Here is a 25,487-nt window from a genome sequence, read left to right as displayed (position 1 = left end):
CTTGGTAGTGGCGCCCGCCCTGTGGAACGCCCTCCCTTCAGATGTCAAGGAAATAAACAACTACAGTGGTACCTCGGGTTACATACACTTCAGGTTACAGACTCCGCTAACCCAGAAATAGTACCTCGGGTTAAGAACATGGCTTCAGGATGAGAACAGAAATCGTGCTCTGGCGGCGCGGCAGCAGCAGGAGGCCCCATTAGCTAAAGTGGTGCTTCAGGTTAAGAACAGTTTCAGGTTAAGAACGGACCTCCAGAACGAATTAAGTACTTAGCCCAAGGTACCACTGTATCTGACTTTTGGAAGACATCAGCAGGCAGCCCTGTTTAGGGAAGTTCGGTCCCTGCTCCTGCCAACCTAGCAGTTTGAAAGCAAGTCAAAGTGCAAGTAGATAAATAGGTACTGCTCCGGCGGGAAGGTAAACAGCGTTTCCATGCTCTGCTCTGGTTCGCCAGAAGCAGCTTGGTCATGCTGGCCACATGACCCGGAAAAACTGTCTGCGGACAAACGTTGGCTCCCTCAGCCAGTAAAGCGAGATGAGTGCCACAACCCTAGAGTTGTTCGTGACTGGACTTAACAGTCAGGGGTCTCTTTACCTTTACAGTGGTACCTCTGGTTAAGAACTGAATTCATTCTGGAGGTCCATTCTTAACCTGAAACTGTTCTTAACCTGAGGTACCACTTTAGCTAATGGGGCCTCCCGCTGCCGCCGCACCGCTGCCATGCGATTTCTGTTCTCATCCTGAAGCAAAGTTCTTAACCCGAGGTACTATTTCTGGGTTAGCGGAGTCTGTAACCTGAAGCGTCTGTAACCTGAGGTACCACTGTACTTGCCTGCTACGCCACTTTGCTAATTTTAGGACATCAGCTGCACGATCCTATGCATGTCAACTCAGAATTAAACCCCACTAAGTCCAATGGGTGACTCTCAGATGTATAGAGAATGGCTGCCCGAGACAGTTCAAAAGCTTACGTACTCCATTGAAAGCTGCTAAACTGAGATCTATGTAGAAGCATTCCTTAAGGTGAATGTGTAAAGGGAAACAACAGGGAAAGTCATAGCTGGTTCCAATAGCGACAGTGCGGAGTTACATTCTGTTATTTGGAGTTACGTAGCCACATCAGATTTGCATGCAGAAGGTTCCAGGCTCAATTCCCAGAATGTCCCCCAATTAAAAACTTGGGAGAGCTGCTGCCAACTGTCTGACTCAGTGTAAGCCAGCTTCTTATATTCCCACAATATTCAAAGGGCAATGTAATTAAAATATTGAAATATACTCAGCACGCGTGGGTTCGAATCCCATCCTCGTCACCAGTGAAATATACTCAGAGTCGCAAAGTGATTTCATGCTCTTTATTCAGCTCATAGTGGTGAGGAGGAATGAATGAATGTCCCCTCACAGTATCTGCTTTATATACATTATTGACACAATGGGCTGCACATGATTGGCTAATTCCGGAATTCTACTGTAAGCCAATCAGGTTGTGGATACACTTCTATCTGGAGCAGGATTGGGTGGTTCCTGCCAACCAATCATACTGCTGCATTGTTCTAGGACCAATCAGACTGTTGCATTCTGAATCCTATTGTTCTAGGACCAATCAGACTGCTGCATTTTGGATCCTATTTTTCTAGGACCAATCAGACTGCTGCAGTTTGGATCCTATTCAACTCAGTACATAACAAATATACAATAAACAAACAAACTGTTATAAGAAAAAAACCCTGCTCCTTTCCCCTTATAGGGGTGTCCATGAGCCCGTATAGAGTCCTTAAGTAGTTTCTCTATCGGAAGGAGAAAATAACAGAGGCCAACCAGAGAACACTGAGAAGCAAAGCAGCTAGTAAGCCTGATCTTTATTAAACTGTTGCAATAGGGTCCCCCACTCACTCCATGCAGGGAGGAAGGCGAGGAAACCAGAACAACTGTGTGCAAGCCCTTATGCAGTAGAACCTCTACAGTGGTACCTTGGGTTACATACGCTTCAGGTTACATATGCTTCAGGTTACAGACTCCGCTAACCCAGAAAAAGTACCTTGGGTTAAGAACTTTGCTTCAGGATGAGAACAGAAATCGTGCTCCAGCGGTGCAGCGGCAGCAGGAGGCCCCATTAGCTAAAGTGGTGCTTCAGGTTAAGAACAGTTTCAGGTTAAGAACGGACCTCCGGAACGAATTACGGTAAGTACTTAACCCGAGGTACCACTGTACTTACAACCGCCTCCACTCGCGGATGTTCCAAGTTGCGACCATGGCAAACCCAGAAGTAACTAGCGGGTTTTCCGCCGTTCGCACATGCACAGAAGCAGGCAATTGCCACCCGCTCTTGCACACGGTGCCTCTCCCAGCACCCGTTTCTCCATAAGGACGGGCCTCTGGAATGGATTGTGGTTGTGAGTAGAGGTTCCACTGTACAGTGTAGACTTTTGGAATTGCCCGCCCTGTAGTCCAAGATCACCCCCCAAAACATCACACATACATCACAAAAGGAGCTCTCCAACAGAAATATATCACAGGAGGGTGGTCTACCACAGGAATTCTGTCTGCCAGGAAACCTGACAATGGTCACTGATTGCTCTACCTGGGCAGTCTAGCCATTCTTTTGTGATGGGAAATACTCAGTTCCTGAATCCAGGTCACAGGCTCACCCTATTCATACACAAATACGCCCTTAAGACAGGATTTCTGAGCAAAGAGACAAAGGGGAGGTTTTCCCATTTCCTTCCTCACTGTAGAGAATATTTGAGGTGGTGGGAAGAGTCAGAATGGCTTCAGGATTGCTCTCCTGTACTATGTTAGAAACGTGGTTTATATACCGTATTTTTCGTGCTATAACACGCACCCGACCATAACACGCACATAGTTTTTAGAGGAGGAAAACAAGAAAAAAAATATTCTAAACGAACAGTGGATGTATGATTTTTGTGGTTCATGCTGTGGCCACAGACATGTGATCTGACGGTGAGTTTGGGGTAGCCCAATGCAAAAATCCTGAGGATCCATGTGGATCCATGCTTTGTAACCATGTTTTTGCACCACTGCGGCCCCAGGCAACAGTGGGTGTGTGATTTTTTTGGTGCAAGCTGTAGCCATGGACATGCTATGTGATCTGATGGTGAATTTGGGGTGACCCAGTGCAAAAATCCTGAGGATCCACGTGGATCCGTGCTTTGTAACCAGGCTCTCTGTCCCTCTCTTCTCCCTACTCAGTGGCTTTTCTCCCGCTTTGATGTTTCAAAGCGAGCCACGCACAGACATTTCCCCTTACTTTCTAGGAGGAAAAAAGTGAGTGTTATGGAGCAAAAAATACGGTACTTATGTATGCGTTTGTCTTGTAAAGTTATGAACATATGGTTTTTATATATGAGACCTTAGAATTCCTATAACCAGGTATGGCTCAAAATATAACACCAGGAGCAGCTAAAAGGCTTTCCATATTTTTTGCACTGTGATGGAAGGAAAAGGGAAATAGCTCTTCTTAATTTCCAATTGGCATATAGAACATTCATTATCCAATTAGCCACTAGATGGCAGTCATGCACCACACAGTAATATTAATAAACTAGACGGCTGTATCTTTTTGAGGGTGCCATCAAAAGAAATAAAAACAGGAAGTGTGAATTTGAGCCTGAAGTCTTAGATGTACTTGGATGGGAGTAAGAGGTAAGGCTCAGAAATAACTATATAGGATTACAGAAGACATGTACACGATTGCACTGTCGAACAGAAACACAAGGGACTCTTTCGCAGTCCACGTCCGTGGATTGATTGTTATTCTTGTTCAGATATTTAAATCTCTTAGTTGAGAGATGGGTTTGTCCTAAGAGAGTCAGGGTCAGAGAGGGGAATAAAGGGAAATGACCCTACCAATATCAGAATTATAGTGTTCTACCTTAAAAACCCCACAGGAAAATGAACTGTACCTTGGAAAAAGGCATCGTTTGAGAATAAATCATTTTGCTGTGTCTTCTGTGTCCTTTTACCTTTTGCTATCACTGAAATGTATAATAATGTATGCTGTGTCTTTTTCATGTATCGTTGACTGTATCATTTTGCTGTGTCTTTTTTACCTTTTGCTATCACTGAAATATATAAGAATGTATCTGAATGTATCCTTACTGAAATGTATCTCGTTTTTCCCATGAATGTACCTTTACTGAAATGTAATACTGCACTAGGTTGTATTTTCTGAATGTATCCAAACTGTAGCTGCCAAAACACTCTCCACCACACTGCCATCTACTGGGTCTGCAAATAATGCCATGAATACACACAAATACCGGCTCAAATAAGGTACCGTATTTTTTGCTCTATAAGACTCACTTTTTCCCTCCTAAAAAGTAAGGGGAAATGTGTGTGCGTCTTATGGAGCGAATGCAGGCTGCGCAGCTATCCCAGAAGCCAGAACAGCAAGAGGGATTATTGCTTTCACTACGCAGCAATCCCTCTTGCTGTTCTGGCTTCTGAGATTCAGAATATTTTTTTTCTTATTTTCCTCCTCCAAAAACTAGGTGCGTCTTGCGGTCTGGTGCGTCTTATAGAGCGAAAAATACGGTAGTTTTATTTTCCAGTAAGTATGCAAACATCAGACTATTACACCCAAATTGATAGCAATGCACAGCAGGATCTCACATTAACACTGCAGCCATTTCCCAACATCCAGCCTCACGATCTGCATGGTGATTATCAGCAACTATGGAGATCTTTCCTGTAGATAAGAAGCTCAACACATATTATCCCAGCCCGACAGCAAAATTGACACCTCCCAAAGGTCTTACAGGGACGCGGATGGTGCTGTGGGTTAAACCACAGAGCCTAGGACTTGCCGATCATAAGGTCGGCGGTTCGAATCCCCGCAATGGGGTGAGCTCCCGTTGCTCGGTCCCTGCTCCTGCCAACCTAGCAGTTCAAAAGCACATCAAAGTGCAAGTAGATAAATAGGTACCACTCTAGTGGGAAGGTAAACGGCGTTTCCGTGCACTGCTCTGGCTCGCCAGAAGCGGCTTAGTCATGCTGGCCACATGACCCGGAAGCTATACGCCGGCTCCCATGACCAATAAAGCGAGATGAGCATCGGAACCCCAGAGTCGGTCACAACTGGACCTACCGTAATGGCCAGGGGTCCCTTTACCTTAAAGGTCTTACAACATCCTACTTGTTGTTTAGTCGTTTAGTGGTGCCTGACTCTTCATGACCCCATGGACCAGAGCATGCCAGGCACTCCTGTCTTCCACTGTCTCCCGCAGTTTGGTCAAACTCATGCTGGTAGCTTCGAGAACACTGTCCAACCATCTCGTCCTCTGTCACCCCCTTCTCCTTGTGCCCTCAATCTTTCCCAACATCAGGGTCTTTTCCAGGGAGTCTTCTCTTCTCAGGAAGTGGCCAAAGTATTGGAGCCTCAGCTTCAGGATCTGTCCTTCCAGTGAGCACTCAGGGCTGATTTCCTTCAGAATGGATAGGTTTGATCTCCTTGCAGTCCATGGGACTCTCAAGAGTCTCCTCCAGCACCATAATTCAAAAGCATCGATTCCTAGGCGATCAGCTTCTTTATGGTCCAGCTCTCACTTCCATACATCACTACTGGGAAAACCATAGCTATTACTATACGGACCTTTGTTGGCAAGGTGATGTACAATACGATAATCTTTATTGTCATTTTCCCATACAGAACAACGAAATTGAAAAAATCTACATCAGACATTCAAAAACCAACAAGCCAGCTATCCCAGGCTGGTTAGCCCCCTAAAAACTCTGATACCCCATAATTAAATACAGTATGCTCACATAAGGACTACCTTACACTGCGTTTAAAACCAAAATCGCATTTGGATAGAAACTGTTTCTCAGGCGGCTAGTCCTAGCCTTTATAACCCTGTACCTTCTTCCAGAAGCTGAAAGAGATCATTTCCGGGGTGCGTACTATCCTGCACTATCTCTGCAGCTTTCTTATGGCACCTGGAAGCATAGATTTGATCCAAGGTGGGATAAAAAATTATCCAGTGCTTGTTTGGAAACAACAACAACCCACCCCTCAAAATTGATTGCAAAAAAACAAAATCAAGACAAATTCACAGCATGCAGGAGCTAAATCGCTCAACTTTTCTAAGCACCTGGGTTAGGCCTGTCTGAACAGGAATGTTCTTGGCAGGCGCCGAAAAGGGTATGACAAAGGATCATCATCTGCTTAGTCCTGTAATAGACAGTACTAGTAACACTATTAAAAAAGAGGAGAGCAGCAGGTCTCTCCCGCCACCCCTGCTAGCCAAGAAGACCTGGGAAGGCTGAATAGCTTCAGCAAGAACGTGAACAGAATAAGTTGCCTTATGCCAAGTCAGTCCATCTAGCTCATATAGCCCACACTGGTTGGCAGCCCCCTTTGGGTTTTCAGTCAGGGAGCCTTTCCCAGTTCTTGCCAAGGGATGCCAGAGGTTCAGTTTGGGAACCTTTTGCATGCAAGGCATAGTGCCCTAACCACTGAGCCCAAATAATGGTAAAGTGGTACTTCGGGTTCTTTGGCGATCAGCCTTCTTTATGGTCCAGCTCTCACTTCCATACATCACTACTGGGAAAACCAGAGCTTTAACTATACGAACACCCTACTTACCTTATGTTAATCCCCTCTTCATGCCATTCACGTCGCTTCCCTGTTATTGATCTGTATTGGAAACCAAAAGGTATAAGAGTCAAGGCAGCTCTTTTGTTTGGGGTCTCACTCCGTTTTATTACGTGAGCGGGGACCCTGTTGCAACAGTTTGTTTTTCCCCTCTGTTCTTTCAGTAAAGATCAAACTTTGCTTTTTCTCAAATCCTGGTGTGGTCTCTGTCTATTCCCGACCGGTACGGAGCCTTCCAAAGCCACGCTGCTTCCGAGGTCCCAGTCCTCCTTCTGAGGCAAGGACCACCTTAGGAAGGCAATTATTTATTTATTTCATTTTCTGGTTAAACTTTTTATTAGGGCACAGGTCCGTCCGTCCCCCCCGGAAATGTGGCCTGTTTTGGAGCAGCAATTTTAAGAGGAAACATTTTTGGGGGACTATAAAGTTAAACTCTTGACGTTTCTTAAGCAGCGCTATAGCATGGATGGAAGACTTTCAGCAGTTGCAATGCTTCTAAAAGAAATCAGAACTATTCCTGCTTGCTGGGTTCAAGGTGATTGACACATAAGCTGCCTCGCACTCAGGGCCGGAGGGGCGCAGCTTTATACAGAATAGCTTTTGTCAAACTGTAATGCAGGAGGCAGTGGAAGACAGGAGTGCCTGGCGTGCTCTGGTCCATGGGGTCATGAAGAGTCGGACACGACTAAACAACAAATGTCATAAATGCCTGGTGACATTCTTATTTCATATGTTGAAGGATTTTACCATTTCCAAAGTAATTCATAGACTGGAATTGTCCCCATCTCAGTTTTTTTCCCATTGCAATTGCTTTTCTTTCTTTCTTTTCTACAGAAGACACCCTTTTTTAAACAAACAAACAAACAAACAAACAGAAGCTCGCAATTGTTTTTGCTGTGTGTGCAAATAAGTTAGCCTTGCCTAGTGAGAGCTGGACCATAAAGAAGGCTGATCGCCAGAGAATTGATGCTTTTGAATTATGGTGCTGGAGGAGACTCTTGAGAGTCCCATGGACTGCAAGAAGATCAGACCTATCCATTCTGAAGGAAATCAGCCCTGAGTGCTCACTGGAAGGACAGATCCTGAAGCTGAGGCTCCAATACTTTGGCCACCTCATGAGAAAAGAAAACTCCCTGGAAAAGACCCTGATGTTGGGAAAGATGGAGGGCACAAGGAGAAGGGGACGACAGAGGATGAGATGGTTGGATAGTGTTCTCGAAGCTACCAGCATGAGTTTGACCAAACTGCGGGAGGCAGTGGAAGACAGGAGTGCCTGGCATGCTCTAGGTCCATGGGGTCACAAAGAGTCGGACACAACTAAACGACTAAACAACAACAAATAAAGTTAAACTCTTCACGTTTCTTAAGCAGCGCTATAGCATGGATGAAAGACTTTCCACCGTCGCGATGCTTCTAAAAGAAATCAGAACTATTCCTGCTTGCTGGGTTCAAGGTGATTGACACATAAGCTGCCTCACACTCAGGGCTGGAGGGGCGCAGCTTTATACAGATTAGCTTTTATTAAACTTTTGTCATAAATGTCTGGTGACATTCTTATTTCATATGTTGAAGGATTTCACCATTTGTAAATCTTGGATTCTTATCTCATTATACATGACAAAGCCATTTCTCACCTTCTCACCCCTTGCTTTTTCCTGTAAGACCTATTGCAGTCATTAAGAGTCGTCAACAGGCTCATCTCAGCTATCTGCCAATCACCCATTCCCACCACCCTTCTGAGTAATACCCCTCCCCACCTTCTCACTATATAGAAGGGTCTGGCAACTTCTGTTTCAGTGTATCTGAAGAAGTGTGCTTGCACACGAAAGCTCATACCAAGAACTAACTTAGTTGGTCTTTAAGGTGCTACTGGAAGGAATTTTTTTGTTTTGACTATGGCAGACCAACACGGCTACCTATCTGTAACTGGAACCATTTGTAAAGTAATTCATAGATTGGAATTGTCCCCATCCCAATTTTTTTCCATTGCAATTGCTTTTCTTTCTTTCTTTTCTACGGAAGACACCCTTTTTAAAACAAACAAACAAACAGAAGCTCGCAATTGTTTGCGCTGTGTGTGCGAATAAGTTAGCCTTGCCCAGGCTGCAAAACAGCCCGGTTCCTTCGCTTCCCTTCCATTCATCCGCCATCCATTCATTCCAAGGAGCCCGGCTTCGCTTAACGCGCATGCGCAGCAGCAGCCACGAGTCGGAATCTACGCGCCGAAACTTCGGCCGGAGCGGCGCCGGCGTGATGACGTAGACGGCGCGCGTTCCCGCGTCCGGTTTCCACGGCAACGCCCGCCGCGGCATTACCTCGCCTCAGGCATGGAGGGCGGCAGGATGGCGAATCCCTATGGCCGAGTGGTGAGGGAGGTGCGGGGACCCAAGCCGTTTTCCTACGCCATAGTAAGTCCGTAGAGCTCTGAGGGGGGAATTGGGGAGCGCGGAGGGGACTGGTTTCCTTATATAGGGAGGGTTATATCAACCCCCCCCCAAAATAAACGCTGTTTGTCTAAGGGCACAAGGAACTAGTCCTCAGTGAGGCCCGTCAGCGCAACGCTTCGCTGTCGGATGTAAGCCCCGCTGTGCGAGATGTGGTTTGCTGTAGGCTAATAGATATTAGTTTATGTATTGTTTGTTGTTGTTGCTTTATTCATTCCATTTATCATTTGTTTCATGAGATTTATGCACCGTTTGATTGTAAAGGGCTGGGTGGGAAGTGGGGTGGGGGTGAACCCCCTTCATCAAAGCGGTTTACCAAATATTTATATATAGGGAGAGAGTGTGTGTGTGTGTGTGTGTGTGTATATATATATATATAAAATATATGTGTGTGTGTGTGTGTGTATATATATATATACAGTCATACCTCATGTTACATTTGCTTTATGTTACGCTTTTTCAGGTTGCGTCCCACGGCGACCAGGAAGTACTAGAAAGGGTTACTGCTGGGTTTCACTGCTCACGCATGCGTAGAAGCGCTAAATCGCACTCCGCGCGTGCGCACAAACGCCAAATCGTGCCGCACACCTGCGCAGATCTGACATTTCATTTTATTTATTTTTTTGAAAAGTTTTTATTATTAAAATAATTCAACATTAATACACACATATTGTGAATATACAAGCATGCAAACATACATTTCATGCAGTCCTTAAAATGTTCAAACATACCTACACTCAATCCCACTTCAGGTTGCGGGCTTTTCATGTTGCAAAGGGGCCTCCGGAACGGATCCTGTTTGCAACCAGAGGTACCACTCTGTGTGTGTGTGTGTGTGTATACATACACACACACACAAGCAATGAGATTGTCACCTATTTTTTCCTTTTACAGCCGTGAATTCAAAACATGCGGAAAGCTGAAAGCAAAGAATGGAGTTAGACTAGATTAAAGCTCATATCAGTGTCCCTAAACACCTGAGTAGGCTCATCTGAATAAGAACGGTCTTCAGCAGGTGCCAAAAGGAATGCGGTGAAGGCTCCTGCTTGATATCAATAGGCAGGGAGTTCCAAAGTGGTGTTTAAATATTATGCATAAACTGCCCTGTGATCCTCAGATGAAGGGTGACATGATAAATAAATACATAAGTTTATTTGGCTTTTTGTTGTCTGTGTATATTTATCTTGTGGTTAAAGTGGCCTTGAGAGTTTGCTGCTTTTGGGTGTTTTTAAATTTTTTAATGATAACGATAATAGGATGATGATGATGATAATAATAATAATAATTTATTATTTATACCCCGCCCATCTGGCTGGGTTTCCCCAGCCACTCTGGGCGGCTTCCAACAAAACACTAAAATACAATAACCTATTAAACATTAAAAGTTTCCCTAAACAGGGCTGCCTTTAGATGTCTTCTAAAAGTTTGGTAGTTATTTTTCTCTTTGACATCTGGTGGGAGGGAGTTCCACAGGGCGGGTGCCACTACTGAGAAGGCCCTCTGCCTGGTTCCCTGTAACTTGGCTTCTCGCAGCGAGGGAACCGCCAGAAGACCCTCGGCGCTGGACCTCAGTGTCCAGGTAGAACGATGGAGGTGGAGACGTTCTTTCAGGTATACTGGACCGAGCAGCAGCTTCTCTTTTCTGACATCGGCTTCTTGGTTCAGACCACTTTCTCACATTCAGAGATCTGGGCTGCAGTCCCTTGTACACTTCTTCTCTGGAGTCAGCCCAGGGATAGAGATAGTGCTCATAATCAGTGCCGTCATTTTATTTGTGTGAGGTGCATCCTTCCCCATCTTTAGTAACTTTCAGGAGGACTTTGAAGGCATTCCTGTTTACCCAGGCATTTGGTGGCTGAAGTTCCTGGCAACCCTGAGATCACTGGATGAAATAATGTTTTTATATGTAATTTCTTTAAAGCGGCGTCCACTTCATACAGAGGAAATGTGCTCCACTTCCCTTCGTCCCCTTGATGCTTGATGTAAAATCTAGATCCGATTCCCGTTACTAAAGGCATACTTCCTCTTACAGAGGGCCAAGTTTCCCAAACCGAATGATGCCATGAAGCAAATCCTCCTCTGGAGGGAGCAAGAGAAACTTCGCCATGCGGCCGCGATGTACGCAAAGTCCCATCTCCTTGGCCGCCAGATCATCGAAAGGGAGGATCGGAATGAGCGAAAACAGTTCCACCGGATCGTGCAGAAAAGGGTTGATGTTGAAATGCAGGCATACCTGGCAGGACAAGAGGAGAGGAAAGAAAGGTAAGCAAGCCAGTCGAGCAAGCTGGTGATTCAATCTTGGGTTTCTGCCTTTAATTAGAGGAGGGCATACAAAGGTAAAATTTGCATTCATTTCCTGCTCACTTTTGCCTCTTGGTTCTTCTGCATGTGGGCCCTGGAAGGCTGCCCATGTGGGAATACTGCCCTCAGGCTGAAAAAATGGGTTCCCACTGCTGCTTTAATGCTACCAAACTGGTCCTTCAGGAGGGGGGTGGGGACAAAAAATAAACATGAAAGGTTTCATTTTATTACTGTTTAAGTTGATGTGCCTTACAGAAAGCCACAGCAAGTAAAACAGGTCTCTTGCTCACAAGAAGTGTACAGTCTCACAATAGTGAGAGGCCTTTGTTCATCGCTAGGGCACCTGCTCTGCATGCAGAAGGACTCAGGTTCATCCCCAGCATCCGAAAGGGTCAGGAACATGAGAGCTGCTGCCCCTGGTATAGTCTGGCCTGGTATAAGTTGGATACCTGTGTTCCTATGTGTACTTACGCTTTGTTTCTATGGAGAATGGGGCGTACATTTAAAGCACATTCAGTACCTATTTAAAACGCACAGCTTCCCTGAAAAAATCCTCAGAACAGTAGTTTACCTCTCACAGAACTATCATTCCCAGCACCCTTAACAAGCTACAGTTGCCATGATTCTTTGGGGGAAACTGTGTGCTTTAAATGTGTATGATCTGAGATCAGAGGGGCCCAAGCGCAAATACTGACTCAGCCATGAAGGGTGCTTGTCTGATCTTGGATCAGTTGCATTCTCTCAGCCTTAACTACTTCACAGAGTTGTTGTGAGGTCAAAGTGGGAAAGACTAATGCATTTTTCTGTAAGCTCTGCCGTGAAATAAATAAGTGGTTACACCAACGTTTTCACTGAAGAGGGGGGTATTGAGGGTGGATGTAATGGAAATGAGCAATATGAACTTTGTGCTCCATGACGGATACTTAAAGAATAGATCCTGCCCACCTTCACCACTCCAGACGCTAAATTCAGATTTTGGCCATCCCTGGAATTGAGCTAATGAAGCAAGCCTTACTTGGTTTGACATCACAACTCTGCTCCTGTTTTTTAAATGGAGGGACCAAGACCCTGGTCTGCAGAGTACACGATAAGGAATTCTCTCCCACACGGTAGACAGATGAGGCCTTTGGTACTATTTATTTATCTCATTAAATTTATACACTTACAAGGCCTCACTCCTGTCAGCAATGGAGCTGCAGAAATGTGCACTAACTTCAGCTTCTGGATCAAGTGCAAGGGAAGCCCCACACACAGCACGTTGCAGTAACCCAGTCTTGAAGGAACCAATGCTTGAATTACTGTGGCAAGGCTTCTCTGGGTTCAGGAGTACGGCAACTTGCCCCCAAACTCCTAATGACTGCTGCAAATGCCTTCTTATAGATACTAAATAGAATTCTAGAGATGGGGACGCTCTTTCCCTCTGATTCAGAGTGTTCTTTCTTCCACGTTCTGTAAAAAACCACGTTGACAGTGATTTGATTTTTAATACATCCTTCCCAGGCTTCGCGATCTCCTGGAAGCCGAGGAAAAGTGTTATCTAGCTGCAATAGAATCGCTGGGAGAAACTATGGAGGACAGGCAAGTGAACATGAGAGCAAAAGCAAAATTGCTGAGAGACAAGAGGGAAGAAGCTCGGAGGAAGCTTGTGGCGGAAAAAAGGGATCAACAGTTCAGGTAAGCTGGTCATAAACAGGGGCAGCCCAGGCAGGAGGAATGGGGAGGGGGCAGGCAACTTCTCAATCCATGAATTTATGTTTCCTTTTAGACCTGTGGGCCCATTTCGACTTTTCAGTGAGCGCTGTGGGCACTATGGCCTTTGGTCGCGTTCCTCCCCCTTTTATCTGGGCAAGATCATTCCTGCTGAAAACAAGAGTGTGTGTGCATTCATACACATACACTGCCTTTTCAAGGGATCTGGTAAACGCTAGAGCCAGTAAAATCAATTTAAGCCTTGCAAAGCACATGGAACTGAAAGAGGAAGTAAGCCACCCTGGTGATCCTTGGATGAAGGCTGACGTATAAATTTAATGCATAAGATAAATATAATAATAATAATAATAATAATAATAATAATAATAATTATTATTATTATTATTATTATTTCTTATTTATACCCCGCCCATCTGGCTGGGCTTCCCCAGCCACTCTGGGCGGCTTCCAACAAAATATTAAAATACAGTAGCCCATCAAACATTAAAAGCTTCCCTAAACAGGGCTGCCTTCAGATGTCTTCTAAAAGTTTGGTAATTGTTGTTCTCTTTGACATCGGGTGGGAGGGCGTTCCACAGGGCGGGCGCCACTACCGAGAAGGCCCTCTGCCTGGTTTCCTGTAACTTGGCTTCTTGCAGTGAGGGAACCGCCGGAAGGCCCTCAGAGCTAGACCTCAGTGTCCAGGTAGAATGATGGGGGTGGAGATATACAAGGAAGAGCATCCCCCTTTCATCTTCCTTCTTCAGATCCATGTACTTTTCAAAGGAGAAAAAGGTAATTACTCTTACGTTGTCATGGCCACAAGGAGCAATGGGTAGGGTTGCTCCATTGCTTTGGGGGCTCCACGGAGGACCTCAGGAGCACCACTGTATGAGCACCATGGTGGCAAACCCTGATTTAGAGTGTTAAGTGTGGCGGAATGAGAAATCATAACCCAACAGTCGAAGACCATTGGATTAATCTTCCAGCTAAACTAGTTAAAGCCCGGAGCCCTGCTTTTGTGTTCAGAATAGTGCTGAGTCCACTGTTTGGTCCTAAACCAATGAACCATTTTGAATACCAAACCTGCACTTCCTGAACATTTATGCAGGCTATCCTTTGAAATTCATGCTTCAACAAATTTTGCTGGGCAGTTCTCAAACCCAAAAATGTGTACAAAAACATGTGCTGGGGGGGGGGAGTGTGAACAAAAATGTGTATATTAGTGAAGAAAATGTACAAAAATACCTTATAGTAGTGGATATCACTTGTAAAAGTCTGTCTATTATGAGAAATGCAGACAAAGGTGTGGCCAGATTTTCATGACTTTTTCTTTTAAAAAAGCTTGCAAACTGATGTAATGGCATAAACTGAACTTAAGACTGGAAAAATGAGAAACTGAGAGAAATCAGAACTGACAGCTTTATGCATCCCTAATGATGAGAGGCTGCCAGTCATACTTTTTGCAGCTCTGAACATGGTTTGTTTGGGTGGCAAGAGAGAAATATTGTTTTATGGGTCTCTTAAATATATCACGTGGAAATGTTTTTGTATCTTCTCTTCTTTTTACAACAGTTTTTTTCCTCTCTCTCCCCTGCTGACACTTGTATAGAAATTGTAGTTTATTGCCTCACCATTTGAGCTTTGGAGGCATTTATTATTTATTTACATATGTATATTAAAGATGTTTTGGATGGCTCTAAAGTGGCCATATAGGCATATCATTCCCTCTATTCTATCATAACGTTTGTCACTTCTTGCAAAGGAGAGAGTGTAGTCACACGTGATTCTGCCTTGCTCCCATAAAAATGGATAAATGCTGGTAAGGGGCACCAATTTGGCATCTGACTTCCGTAAGCAACGTTAAAATTTCACAGCTCTTGACAGTAGAGAAGCTTAGGACAGCAAAGTGAAATAGTTGAACAACCATCTGTGAGAGCAGATGTGTATGGGTGGCTGTAAAAGCTGCTTTGGATGACTTATTTTGGTCGGATCAAACAGTTATGGAGCTATTTTGTATTATGAATTACTGCCTTGGCTAACGCTTTGATTTAACTCCTACTTTTTGAAATGTCTGTTGCATTCATGTGGTTTAGAAGCTGCGGCTTTGGATAAGCAAGCAGTGCTCTCCTTTCTCTTAAGGGAATTTTGATCTAGAGTCTGGATGGATCACTTTTCATGCAGCAGAAGCTTTATCACTGCCACCCCATTGCCCTGCTCCTCCCTGATCTCTTCCAGATGTTCTCTTTGACCGTTTAAACCAGTGATCCACTATCCATAGATCTTGTTTCTCTCTCTAAATCAGGAGTCACAGACTCTGGCTCTCCAGATGTGGCAAACACTTAACAACCATCAAGTGGTTGCATGCACTAACTATGCATGCCAAAGTCTCAGATCCCTTTTGCTCTCCTGTTCCCCAAACCAGCCTATTTACCAGCTGCTCCCCCAGTTGCCAACATGACACTTGCTCAATACATAGCTGTCAACTTTCAGATTTGAAAATAAGGGATCAGCAGCCTCGAAAATAAGGGATCAGCAGCCTCACCTGTCCCGGGGACAGTCTGCGGGATATCTAACAATGCGGGATATCTAACAATCCGGGATAGCAGCGGGAAGCAGTGGGAAACGGTGCTGGAATAAGGGAATTTCCCGCAAAAAAAGGGAAGGTTAACGACAGCTATGGCTCAGTAGTGCTTCTGTGCTGCTATTGCTCCTTTGAAAAAGAGAATTTCTGATAGATTGTGCCCTTCGTTTGCAGGAGGCATTCCTTTTTGTACAATATATCCATTCTCAATGCCAATAAGCATGTCACCTTTATGTTGCTTTATTATGCCTTTTTTTAGCGTATCCAGCCGATCAGCAGTGAACTGTTATTTGCAGAGGCAGCGAAACGGCTGCACCTTCAAATTACACTTGGATGGGCAGCAGGCGCTTAATAGCACTCCCCTGCCCCACCCTCCCCGGAAAGCAGTTGCAGGAAGATTTGTCACAGTGTTGACAAAGATCTGCTCCAGCTGCGTTATGTGATATGATGATTAGTTTGCAATGATATGGAGAAGAACCCGTGGAGTTTCTGGGTGCAGAAAAATCAGTGAGGGAGTTCTTCGTGTCCGGTACAAGTGCCAGGGTTTGGGGCCCTTAGGCAAAATGCTTTCGGTGGCACCCCTCCCTGAGTGTGCCTCTCTGCTAAGTTGGCAGAATCTGACAGGTCAAGAGCCGAAGTTGCTTAACAGATAAACCTCTTGGACATCATTACCTAGAAAATGGAGGGGCATGGGCAGCATCAGGGGTTGGCATTATTGGGCAACTGCTGAGGCCCACATTTTAAGAGGGGTCCCACCGCTGTTATTTTTTATATTTGAAAACACATTTGATCATAAAATAAGTATTCAAATACGCGCCATAAAACTACATACTTTAAATTGCATTTTGGCATTTGGAGAAGTGTCAAATCCAGAGGATAATTACATTGGGCTGGTTGTTGTGGATCAGGTCAGTTCATATTGGAATCTGCAGAACTCTAATTCTTCAGGCATCCCTAAATATCACTACCTAAGCCTTTGGGCTATGTAGCCTTCCATCTACCGCACAGCTATGAACCAACAGAACTAACATTTTTAGCTTTGTTTTGTGTCTAGACATGTATTTTTTAGCCGTAATGTGAATCAGCATTATTGAAGAAGGGCTGCAACTCAGAGGTGGAGCCTCTTGCTTTGTATGCAGAAGGTCCCTGGTTCAATCCCCAGCATCTCCAGTCAGTACTGAACCGGGTGATCCTGTGGCCTGACTCTGTATAAGGCAGCTTTCTGTGTTCCTGATGGCACAGTACTGTGTCCATATGCCTCTTCAGAAACATGTTTCCGTTCCTCCTTTTCTCTCCTGCTCAGAGCAACTTGTGAGGACGCACGGACACTGTGGAGCAAGAAGCATCTGATGGAGATATGTGAGGACCGGCTGGCCCAGCTGGCCCTGAAGGAGGAACTCAAGAAGCAACGAGCAAGGGAGGAGGCGGCCTTTGCGGCTCTTTGGGAAGAGGACAGGCTGGCCAAGGAGAAGCGAGCAGCGGAGGACGAACGGAAGAGAACAAAGTGGACTGACAGCCAGAAAAACCTCCTTGAAGCTCAGCAAACTGTGGCGGACGCTCAGCGGGAGGAGGCGAGGAGGCTGAAGGAAGAAGAGGCAAAGCTCATGGTAACGTAATAATAATAATAATAATAATAATAATAATAATAATAATTTATTATTTATACCCCGCCCATCTGGCTGGGCTTCCCCAGCCACTCTGGGCGGCTTCCAAAAAAATATTAAAATACTGTGATACATCAAACGTTAAAAGCTTCCCTAAACAGGTCTGCCTTTAGATGTCTTCTAAAAGTCTGGTAGTTGTTGTTCTCTTTGACATCTGGTGGGAGGGCGTTCCACAGGGAGGGCGCCACTGCTGAGAAGGCCCTCTGCCTGGTTCCCTGTAACTTGGCTTCTCACAGTGAGGGAACCGCCAGAAGGCCCTCGGTGCTGGACCTCAGTGACCGGGTAGAACGATGGGGGTGGAGACGCTCCTTCAGATATACTGGACCGAGGACGTAGCTGGTTTAAGAGCATAAGATGAATCTGCTGGGTCCAAGACGGCAGCCATTGCTACATCTTTGTAGCATTGCAATTCTCCCAGTCTAGCCCCCCCCCCCCATTTTGTTGGGCATAATTAAAGCAGGAGGTGCGAGTTAACCATCTCTCTTGCCGCTACTTGTAGGAAGAAGAACGTCAGCTGATGAAACTAGAGAATGAGCGAGCCGAGATCGAGCGGCAGCGGAAGCTGAGGGAGTGCAGAGACATGCTGCTGGATTCCATGGAAGAGAAGAGGAGGCGTCTCCACGAAGAGCAGCAAGAGGAGCTGGCTTTAGATATGAAGATCCTGGATCACATCATGAAAGAATCCCAGGAGGATACAGAGAGCCAAAAGAGAAGGAAAGTAAGGCTAGTATTTAATTCAGGTTTTGAGCTAAAGGCAGCAGATTCCATGTTTCTGGCTTCTTTGCCGTTGCCGACTATCAGATGGCAATGGTGGTTGCTCGTGAGTAAGTCAGTACTGCCACCTGTCTTTTACAGGTTTTATTTTGGTGCAAAACTATTTACAGTGCAGAACCACAAGTTCATGTCTGCCTCAATCGCTAGCAGAATCTGGGAGTGGTTGTTTCTGGGTCCTCCCCCAACATAATAGCTTAGTCACCCCCAGCATTTTCCTTCCTTCTTTGCGTTTTACACCTCTGCGCAGGGTGGGCGACGGAAGAAGCGTGCTTCCCTCCTGGCTGGCTGGACCAGGAGCGGTGTTGAGGCTCCCAGCAGCATCCTCTGCTCCCTTCCCCTCTTCCCCACTGGAGGTGTGCCTTTCCCCACCACAGGAAGAGGAACTGCTTCGCAAGATTTTCGGAGGTTCCCTGTAACCCAACTTCCCCTCAGCTTGCCTTCCCTGTTCTGATGGCAGTCCCCTGACACCGACATTGTCACTTGGGAGCCCACAACAGACTTCCAAGGAAGCCCTGGGCTCATGACAAAAAAAGGATCAAGCCTTGTTTGAGAATTTATCACAGTGGAGAGGAACCTCCAGCCCATGGGCCTAATCTGGCCTGCCCAGTCCAACCTGCCCAACCTCTCAGTGACCCCTGCCTCCCTGCCAGTCCCCCAGTGTCATTGTGTGGTGATTGGAGGTCAGCCCTTAAAAGAGCAGGCAGAGAGATCCTACGTCTCCAGCCTTAGTACTAAGTGCCACAGCAAGAAGTCCTCTACTGGTGCTTATAGATTAAAAGGCAACATTCCTACTCAGCAAGTGCTGGGATGGGAGCGGGGGAGAAAGGCTGCCTTTTACTCCTATCTCAGATCTTGGTGCAAAGACTGGGAAAGGAAATCCCTATTCCTTCTCTGTAGGCAGGGGGAATCTTTCCAGCCACCTCCACCCCCATGCTAGAGTAGAGGGGGTGGAAATGCTGGTGTGTGTGCCTGCATGTGTGCATGTGTTTGTTAGAGAGAGAGTTTTTTACCTGCATGTCTGGTGTGTGCGCGCACTTGTGACAATGGGTGGAGAACAGAGGTAGGAGCTGAAAATGTGGTTCTTAATTTGCACCACCAACAAGCAAGAGGTGGTGACCAAAGAAGAGGCTATAATCTGTTTCAAACGATTTATTTCAAATATATCATCTTCAGAAAACCAGTGAATGCATTTCCGTTTAAAAAATATACAAGCATTATTACCACCACAATCATTACAATTTATTACCCACCCTTCAGGCTTAAGGTCCCAGGGCGAGTTAGAGCAATTAAAACACAACATTAACAGTAGAATACAACATTATGCGATATTAAAAACAGTTTAAAGCAACCTACAATTACAAAGATAAGGTGGTTCCTGAGAATTTACGTCCGATTCTCAAGGGTCAAAAATCAGAGTAAAGAGAAATTAACTGCACGTTACACAGAAATAAGACTTGGGGAAATGGAGAAAAAAGGAACAGGTATGTGCAAGTAGCAATTGCATGGAAAACAAAGTGTGCATATTTATTTACTTTTTGTCTCTGTTCACCATTGGAATGTGCCCCCACAACCCACAACGGTTGGCAAAGTTTGAATCTAGCCCATAGGTTCCCAGTGCTGAGTTATCATCTTGATTTTCAACCTGCATGAGTTCTTGAAGCTGAGAACAGTATTTAAAACTAAACCATTTGCATTATACAGCCCAACCAATAGTGAAATCTGAACCAGCAGCATCATATTAGTAGCAGGGAGAATAAAAGAAACTCAGCCGGACTCCATCACGCTTGGCGGTTCACAGCTTGCCTAAAAAGAAAAGCGGTAATGGCAGATCACCTGAATAGGCAAAGTTCTCAGATAACACCAAATGTCGAGCAAGGGAAGGACTTCTCCAGAATTAGCAAACTGTGGGCCATTTATATGCATTATGCAGTACTTCTACAATGTTAGGGATAAAGTCATACGTTAAAGTCAGGAGTGATGAAATGTTTTCATTGCTAATGTCAGCCCACAATGGTTTTATTTCTTCCCCCCTCTGACTTTCTATCCTGAATTTATTGCCAGTCAGTTTCATTAGGTCACACTGAGATCTGGTATTAAGCGAGCAAGCAAAATATTTATTTCAATCTACAGGTAGGGCTAGGAAAAACTGCCTGTCTGAAACTCTGGAGAGCTGCTGCCAGTCAGTGTAGACAGTACTGAGGTAAAAGGACCAATGGTCCAACTTGCCTCAAGACAGCTTTTTATGTTCCTCATTTTCATTTGGGGAAGGCTAAGGATTGTTAGCCTTGACTAATTGCCATGACTCCTTTTTTATTTATTGTTTTCTGCAACTTTTTCCTCGTCTCTTTTCTGCAGAAAGAGCTCTTGAAAGAGCAGCAGATGTTTAAGGCCTACCTGGCTCAGCAGAGGGAGGACGAGCAGCGCCAGGAAAAAGAGCTGGACAAGCTGCGGGCGGAAGAGACAGCCCGGATGTGGGCAAAGAGAGCCGCGAAGGAGAGGGCCATGAAGGAGGCCAGGGGCCGCTTGCTCACAGAAGTCATGGACACGAGGAGACTTCAACTGGAGGAGAAACGTAAGGAGATGTCGGGGAAACGTTATCCATGGGCCTGATTTACCTTCTATCTTGGAACAGGTCTGGAACAGGAGACCTGCGCCAGTAGAGCAGGAACACTAAACAGGGCTCTGTGCAGGCTGAGCTTTAGGAAGCGAGGTCAGAATTGTGCACCTGAATTCTGCAGACTGCATAAACAATGCAAATCAATGCATCTACACATCATGAATTCTGCTTCTATGAATCAGGAACAAGGAGCTGTGCAAAGAACTGAAACCTCACCCTTGGCAAAAGCAAAAGCCTCGCCCGCTTTTCCTGCGCCCTGGCCAAAGATGACGCCAGGTGTTCATTGTTTGTGTGCTTTGAAGCCTATATTTTACACTCTGAAGGGCCTGGACACTTGGCTTTCATAACAAAAACAAAAGCCGAGGTTCTCAAGGCGTTGAACTGCATGCCTACCGTGTTCTGCACTTGTACAGTGCCATCGTAAATGCGCAAAGTCAAGCCCATAAATAGGATTGCCTGCCTCACCCCATATTTATTAAGGATTTCCCCCTCCCAGCCCTGAATCAGCCCAGCTCATACCCATATCCTCATAAAGGTAATATGCATGCCCAGAATGCCAGCACCTTGATTTGTGCTCAATAGTTCACAGCCAGCCAGTCCAGTGCTTTAAGGATCAGTGTTGGATGATCCCACTTTGCTATTCTGCAATAGCTGGAACTTTTTGACTGTTTTCAAGGACAGCCCCACATATGTGCATTGCAGTAGCCCTGCCGGGAGGTAACCAAAGTAGTAAGCACGTGTAATAAAATTCATGATATAATACAGCAGCAGGAACAGGGATGGAACTAATCAGGAAAGGCTTTTGCCATTTATTTATTTTTATTTCATTTATCTGTTGAATTTGTATTCTGCCCTTCGTCTGTAGATATCTGGGCAGTGCACAACATAAAAATACAATATAAAAGCACAGAATACAGAATAAAAACAAGACCTGCCTCCTACAAACCAGTAACCCCCTCCCCTCCACCCACTCCCCCATTTAAGAAAGTTTAAACTGACCGCCTATACTCTTCCAGACCCAATTTAAGGTGCTGGTTTGAACTAATAATAATAATAAATTTTTATTTGTACCCTGCCCTCCCCGGCCAGAGCCGGGCTCAGGGCGGCTGACATCATAAAACTAACACAGTATACAAAGAATATAAGAACATAAAAACAGGCAGTCAGTTAATTAAAATACATCTTAAAATTAGTTCAGAGCAAATTAAAATCTGGACAGATGGCAGTCCACGGGTAAAACTGAGAGTGGTTAATATTCTCCAGGGCCAAATGTTACCACTGGCCTTATAAAGGACCTGTGAGCGGGCTAGGAGGCCTCTTTAATGCTTGTTCTTATACAAAAAGAAAAGAATCAGACTGAACCCCGGAACAGCTCCATCGTGCAGGCCCTGCGGAAAGATGTCAAATCCCGCAGGGCTTATACATTGCAGGACCATAATACCTGATTAATTCCCACTCCAGACAAGAATATAACTGCCCATTACAAGTGTCTCCACATGCCTCCTCTGAGAGAGACTTGAAGGGTGTGAATAAGGAACAGGGCCTTTTCAGTTGTGGCCCTCTGTCTGTGGAATGGTCTCCTAAGTAAGGCCTGCCTGGCATGAACAGATAACTAGCAGCTAAGGCAATGTAAGTGATGCCCTGGGTTACTGATAAGCACACCCTCCCACCCAACCCTGTGAAAGCTGATGTTTTATGTATTGATTTGATTGTTTTGATGTTGATGGTTGTTTTTAACTACCGTATTTTTCGCCCTATAGGACGCATTTTTCCCCTCCAAAAATGAAGGGGAAATGTGTGTGCGTCCTATGGGGCGAATGCAGGCTTTCGCTGAAGCCTGGAGAGCGAGAGGGGTCAGTGCACACCGACCCCTCACGCTCTCCAGGCTTCGCACACCTCTCCGCAAGCAGTAGGAGCCCAGCGCTGGGCTCCCGCTGCTTGCGGAGAGTTGCCTGCATGCTGAAGCCTGCGCGCGCTCAGCTCAGCGCGTCCAGGCTTCGCACACCTCTCAGCAAGCAGCGGGAGCGATCCCACGGCTTGCAGAGAGCTGCCTGTTTGGGGGCTGGGGTTGGGGGAAGCTCAAGCTTCCCCCGCCCCAGCCCCGCGCCTGGGGGGGGAATAATTTTTTCCCCTTTATTTCCCCCCCAAAAAACTAGGTGCGCCTTATGGGACGGTGCGTCCTATAGGGCGAAAAATACGGTATTTTCCCGGCTTTGCTGTACAGATACTGCTGTGTGTTAGGCGACCAAAAGACTAAACACATTGTAATAATTAATTCATTGACAAAAAGCAGCAGCATCGGCCAATTACATGTTCCATCTTTTGCCTTCCAGTTCAGAGAAATGCCCAAGAACAAGAGGCACTGATTCGGGACAGGGAATTGTTAAATGCAGCCATTCTAGAATTCAACCGTCTAGAAGAGGAGAAATATGCAAGGTAATTGCTCTTGATCCTATCAGCAGGGCTGATTATACCTTTGTGGTAAAACCCAGCAAACTATGCCAGTGGCACCCAAATTATTTGCAGGGAAAGCCTCAGTTCTGTAACCTATACAGTCAAGGCAAATTGAACACATTTTCATATATCTTTTGCAGAGACATTAAAGCCTTGAAAGCTTCTAAGTAGCAGTGGTTAAAAGGAGAGAGAGTGCTGCAATCTGGTGCTAAAAGTCCTGAGTTCAAGTGTTCTTAGAGAGTCTCACTATCTTTCCTCTGTTTTCCATCCCTAAAACTGGGAATTAAGCCCTTTTTCTTGCAGGGACATCAATAAGAAAACAACATGTGGCGAAAGCTCCTTCCACATTCCAAAGTGGGTCAGATTTTAATAACAAAGTCAGAGAATAAAGGATGATTTTCAGCTCGTGCTTAGAATCCTAACAAATTTTCGAATAGGGATAACAAATAGCCATACACAGCGCAAACCTATGCATTTCAAAAATTAACATTTTTATTGAGCATTTTCCCCCAAACACCACACCACAATACTGTGTGTTGTATACAGCCAAGTCATAATTGGAGTAGACCTATTTAAATACGTCAATTTAGGTTAGTCATGCTCACTGATTTTTTCAGTAGGTCTACTCTGAGTATGACTTAGCTTGATTCAATCCTCTATATTCGAGTAGGGACGCGGGTGGCGCTGTGATCTAAATGACTGAGCCTCTTGGGCTTGCCGATCAGAAGGTCGGTGGTTCAAATCTCCGCGACGGAGTGAGTTCCCATTGCTCTGTCCCAGCTCTTGCCAACCTAGCAGTTCGAAAGCACGTCTTTGCAAGTAGATAAATAGGTACCACTGCAGCAGGAAGGTAAATGGCATTTCCATGCGCTCTGGTTTCCGTCACGGTGTCCCGTTGCACCAGAAGCAGTTTAGTCATGCTGGCCACATGACCTGGAAAGCTGCCTGCGGACAAACACCGGCTCCCTCGGCCTGAAAGCGACATGAGCGCTGCAACCCCATAGTCGCCTTTGACTGGACTTAACTGTCCAGGGGTTCTTTATATATTAGAGTACAATAACAATAGGTGGAGGGGGGGAGAAGGGAGTGCATAGGCAATGAAAAGGATAGAAAAGCAAGGTGTGTCATGTGGAGGACAATAATGCATCCATCAAAGGATGCATTATTTATTCAGAGGTGCACATTTATTCAAAGATGCACTTTTATTCAAAGGTTTGCTGGAAAAGAGAACGTGGAGTGAGCCTCCTTCCTGTCTTGCTCAGAACAGGGTGTGGGAGAATGGCCTGCAAAAAGGCTGTGTGCCTTCAGACCATGCCCTGGAAGGGAGTGTGTTAAAAGTGTTAAGTAGTTTCTGCTTCTGATTATGCTCATCCCTCTTTATTACGTTATCTGCAGGCTCACACAGCAAGCAAAGGCGTATCAGGAGGAACTCAATGCTCAGATGGATTACAACAAGCAAGCCCGTGATCTTGAGAAGGAAGAAGAACGCCGCCGATACGCTTTGTCCCTGGAAGCGGAAAAGCTTTACCAGCAGAAGATAGCGGACATCATCTCAAGACCTTACATGAAGTTGTCAGATCTCCATCCTTTGCGGAGGTACCTTGCCAGCAGTTCTTAATCTTAGACTCCAACCAATTTCCTTTATATAGATCTATATTTATAAATCACTGCATTTTAAACCCCCAAGTGCAGCTAAAGCATCTTCTACATGTGTACACTGACTGAGGGGAAGAAAACTCTAGAATACCATGTTTCCTAGCATCTTTTCTTGGTCAAGCAAAACCTCCTTTTAAAAATAAAATGCTGTCGAAAGTTTTACGTTTTAAATAAAGAACGTCGCGTGGTGAAATTGACTGACTTCAAAACATTTTCTTTAAAAACACTTTTAGTTGTACAGTTCAAAATGAATGCCTATATGCTGTGCTTTTCCAAGTTATTTGTAATAAAAAAGCATTTTCATTCCCTCTTTTTTTAAAAAAGAAAAGGTTGTCCATAACTCAGCATTTATTCAGTTGACATTCCCCGTTCCCACCACTGTATGCTATAAGAACTGATGTACTCCCTCTGTCTCACTGTGATCAGGCAACCTGGAGTCCTGTGTACATATTGCCAGCACGTTCCTTTGCAGAGCCGAGACCTGCTGTACTTACAGCTAGATCTACGGAAACTAAGCAAACGAGGCTTTAAGAGATGTTCTGGACAAAACTTGGCATATTTAGTTTCTGTGTGTCCAGCTGCCATTAAAGTTTGCAGAAGCAGGAGCAATCAAAACAAAAGTGGCAATGTTAATCTGGACACAGCTGCCCGGCCAGTTACCCCAAATCTCTAGCAACCTCTGAGAAAGAAAC

The 25,487-nt window shown here is 45.3% G+C and overlaps 1 protein-coding gene and 1 long non-coding RNA gene across 2 annotated transcripts in view; one reads left to right on the top strand and one right to left on the bottom strand.

Moving 5' to 3' along the window:
* LOC308458791 overlaps positions 1–25,487 on the bottom strand; it is a 59,771-nt gene that overhangs the window by 28,560 nt on the left and 5,724 nt on the right. The window lies entirely within an intron of this gene.
* On the top strand, positions 8,865–24,988 carry CFAP53 (cilia and flagella associated protein 53). Its single transcript, XM_080973540.1, has 8 exons — positions 8,865–9,020; positions 11,089–11,318; positions 12,858–13,031; positions 16,934–17,237; positions 17,794–18,012; positions 20,424–20,640; positions 23,019–23,121; positions 24,535–24,988. Exons 1-8 carry the CDS (start codon positions 8,940–8,942, stop codon positions 24,755–24,757), a joined length of 1,551 nt encoding a protein of 516 aa, XP_080829666.1. The 5' UTR covers positions 8,865–8,939; the 3' UTR covers positions 24,758–24,988.

Source organism: Podarcis pityusensis (genome assembly GCF_964106645.2).
Source record: "Podarcis pityusensis genome assembly, chromosome: 11".
NCBI lineage: Eukaryota > Metazoa > Chordata > Lepidosauria > Squamata > Lacertidae > Podarcis > Podarcis pityusensis.
Note: the sequence above shows the minus strand (reverse complement) of the source record. Positions and strands in the feature narration are given on the sequence as shown.

Bases quoted from the DNA above. Each gene is read 5' to 3' on its own strand.
- CFAP53 (XM_080973540.1), top strand. From the start codon at position 8,940: ATGGAGGGCGGCAGGATGGCGAATCCCTATGGCCGAGTGGTGAGGGAG. The intron at 17,238-17,793 runs GTAACGTAATAA...CGCTACTTGTAG, and splicing joins AAGAAGAGGCAAAGCTCATG to GAAGAAGAACGTCAGCTGAT. The intron at 20,641-23,018 runs GTAAGGAGATGT...TTTGCCTTCCAG, and splicing joins ACTTCAACTGGAGGAGAAAC to TTCAGAGAAATGCCCAAGAA.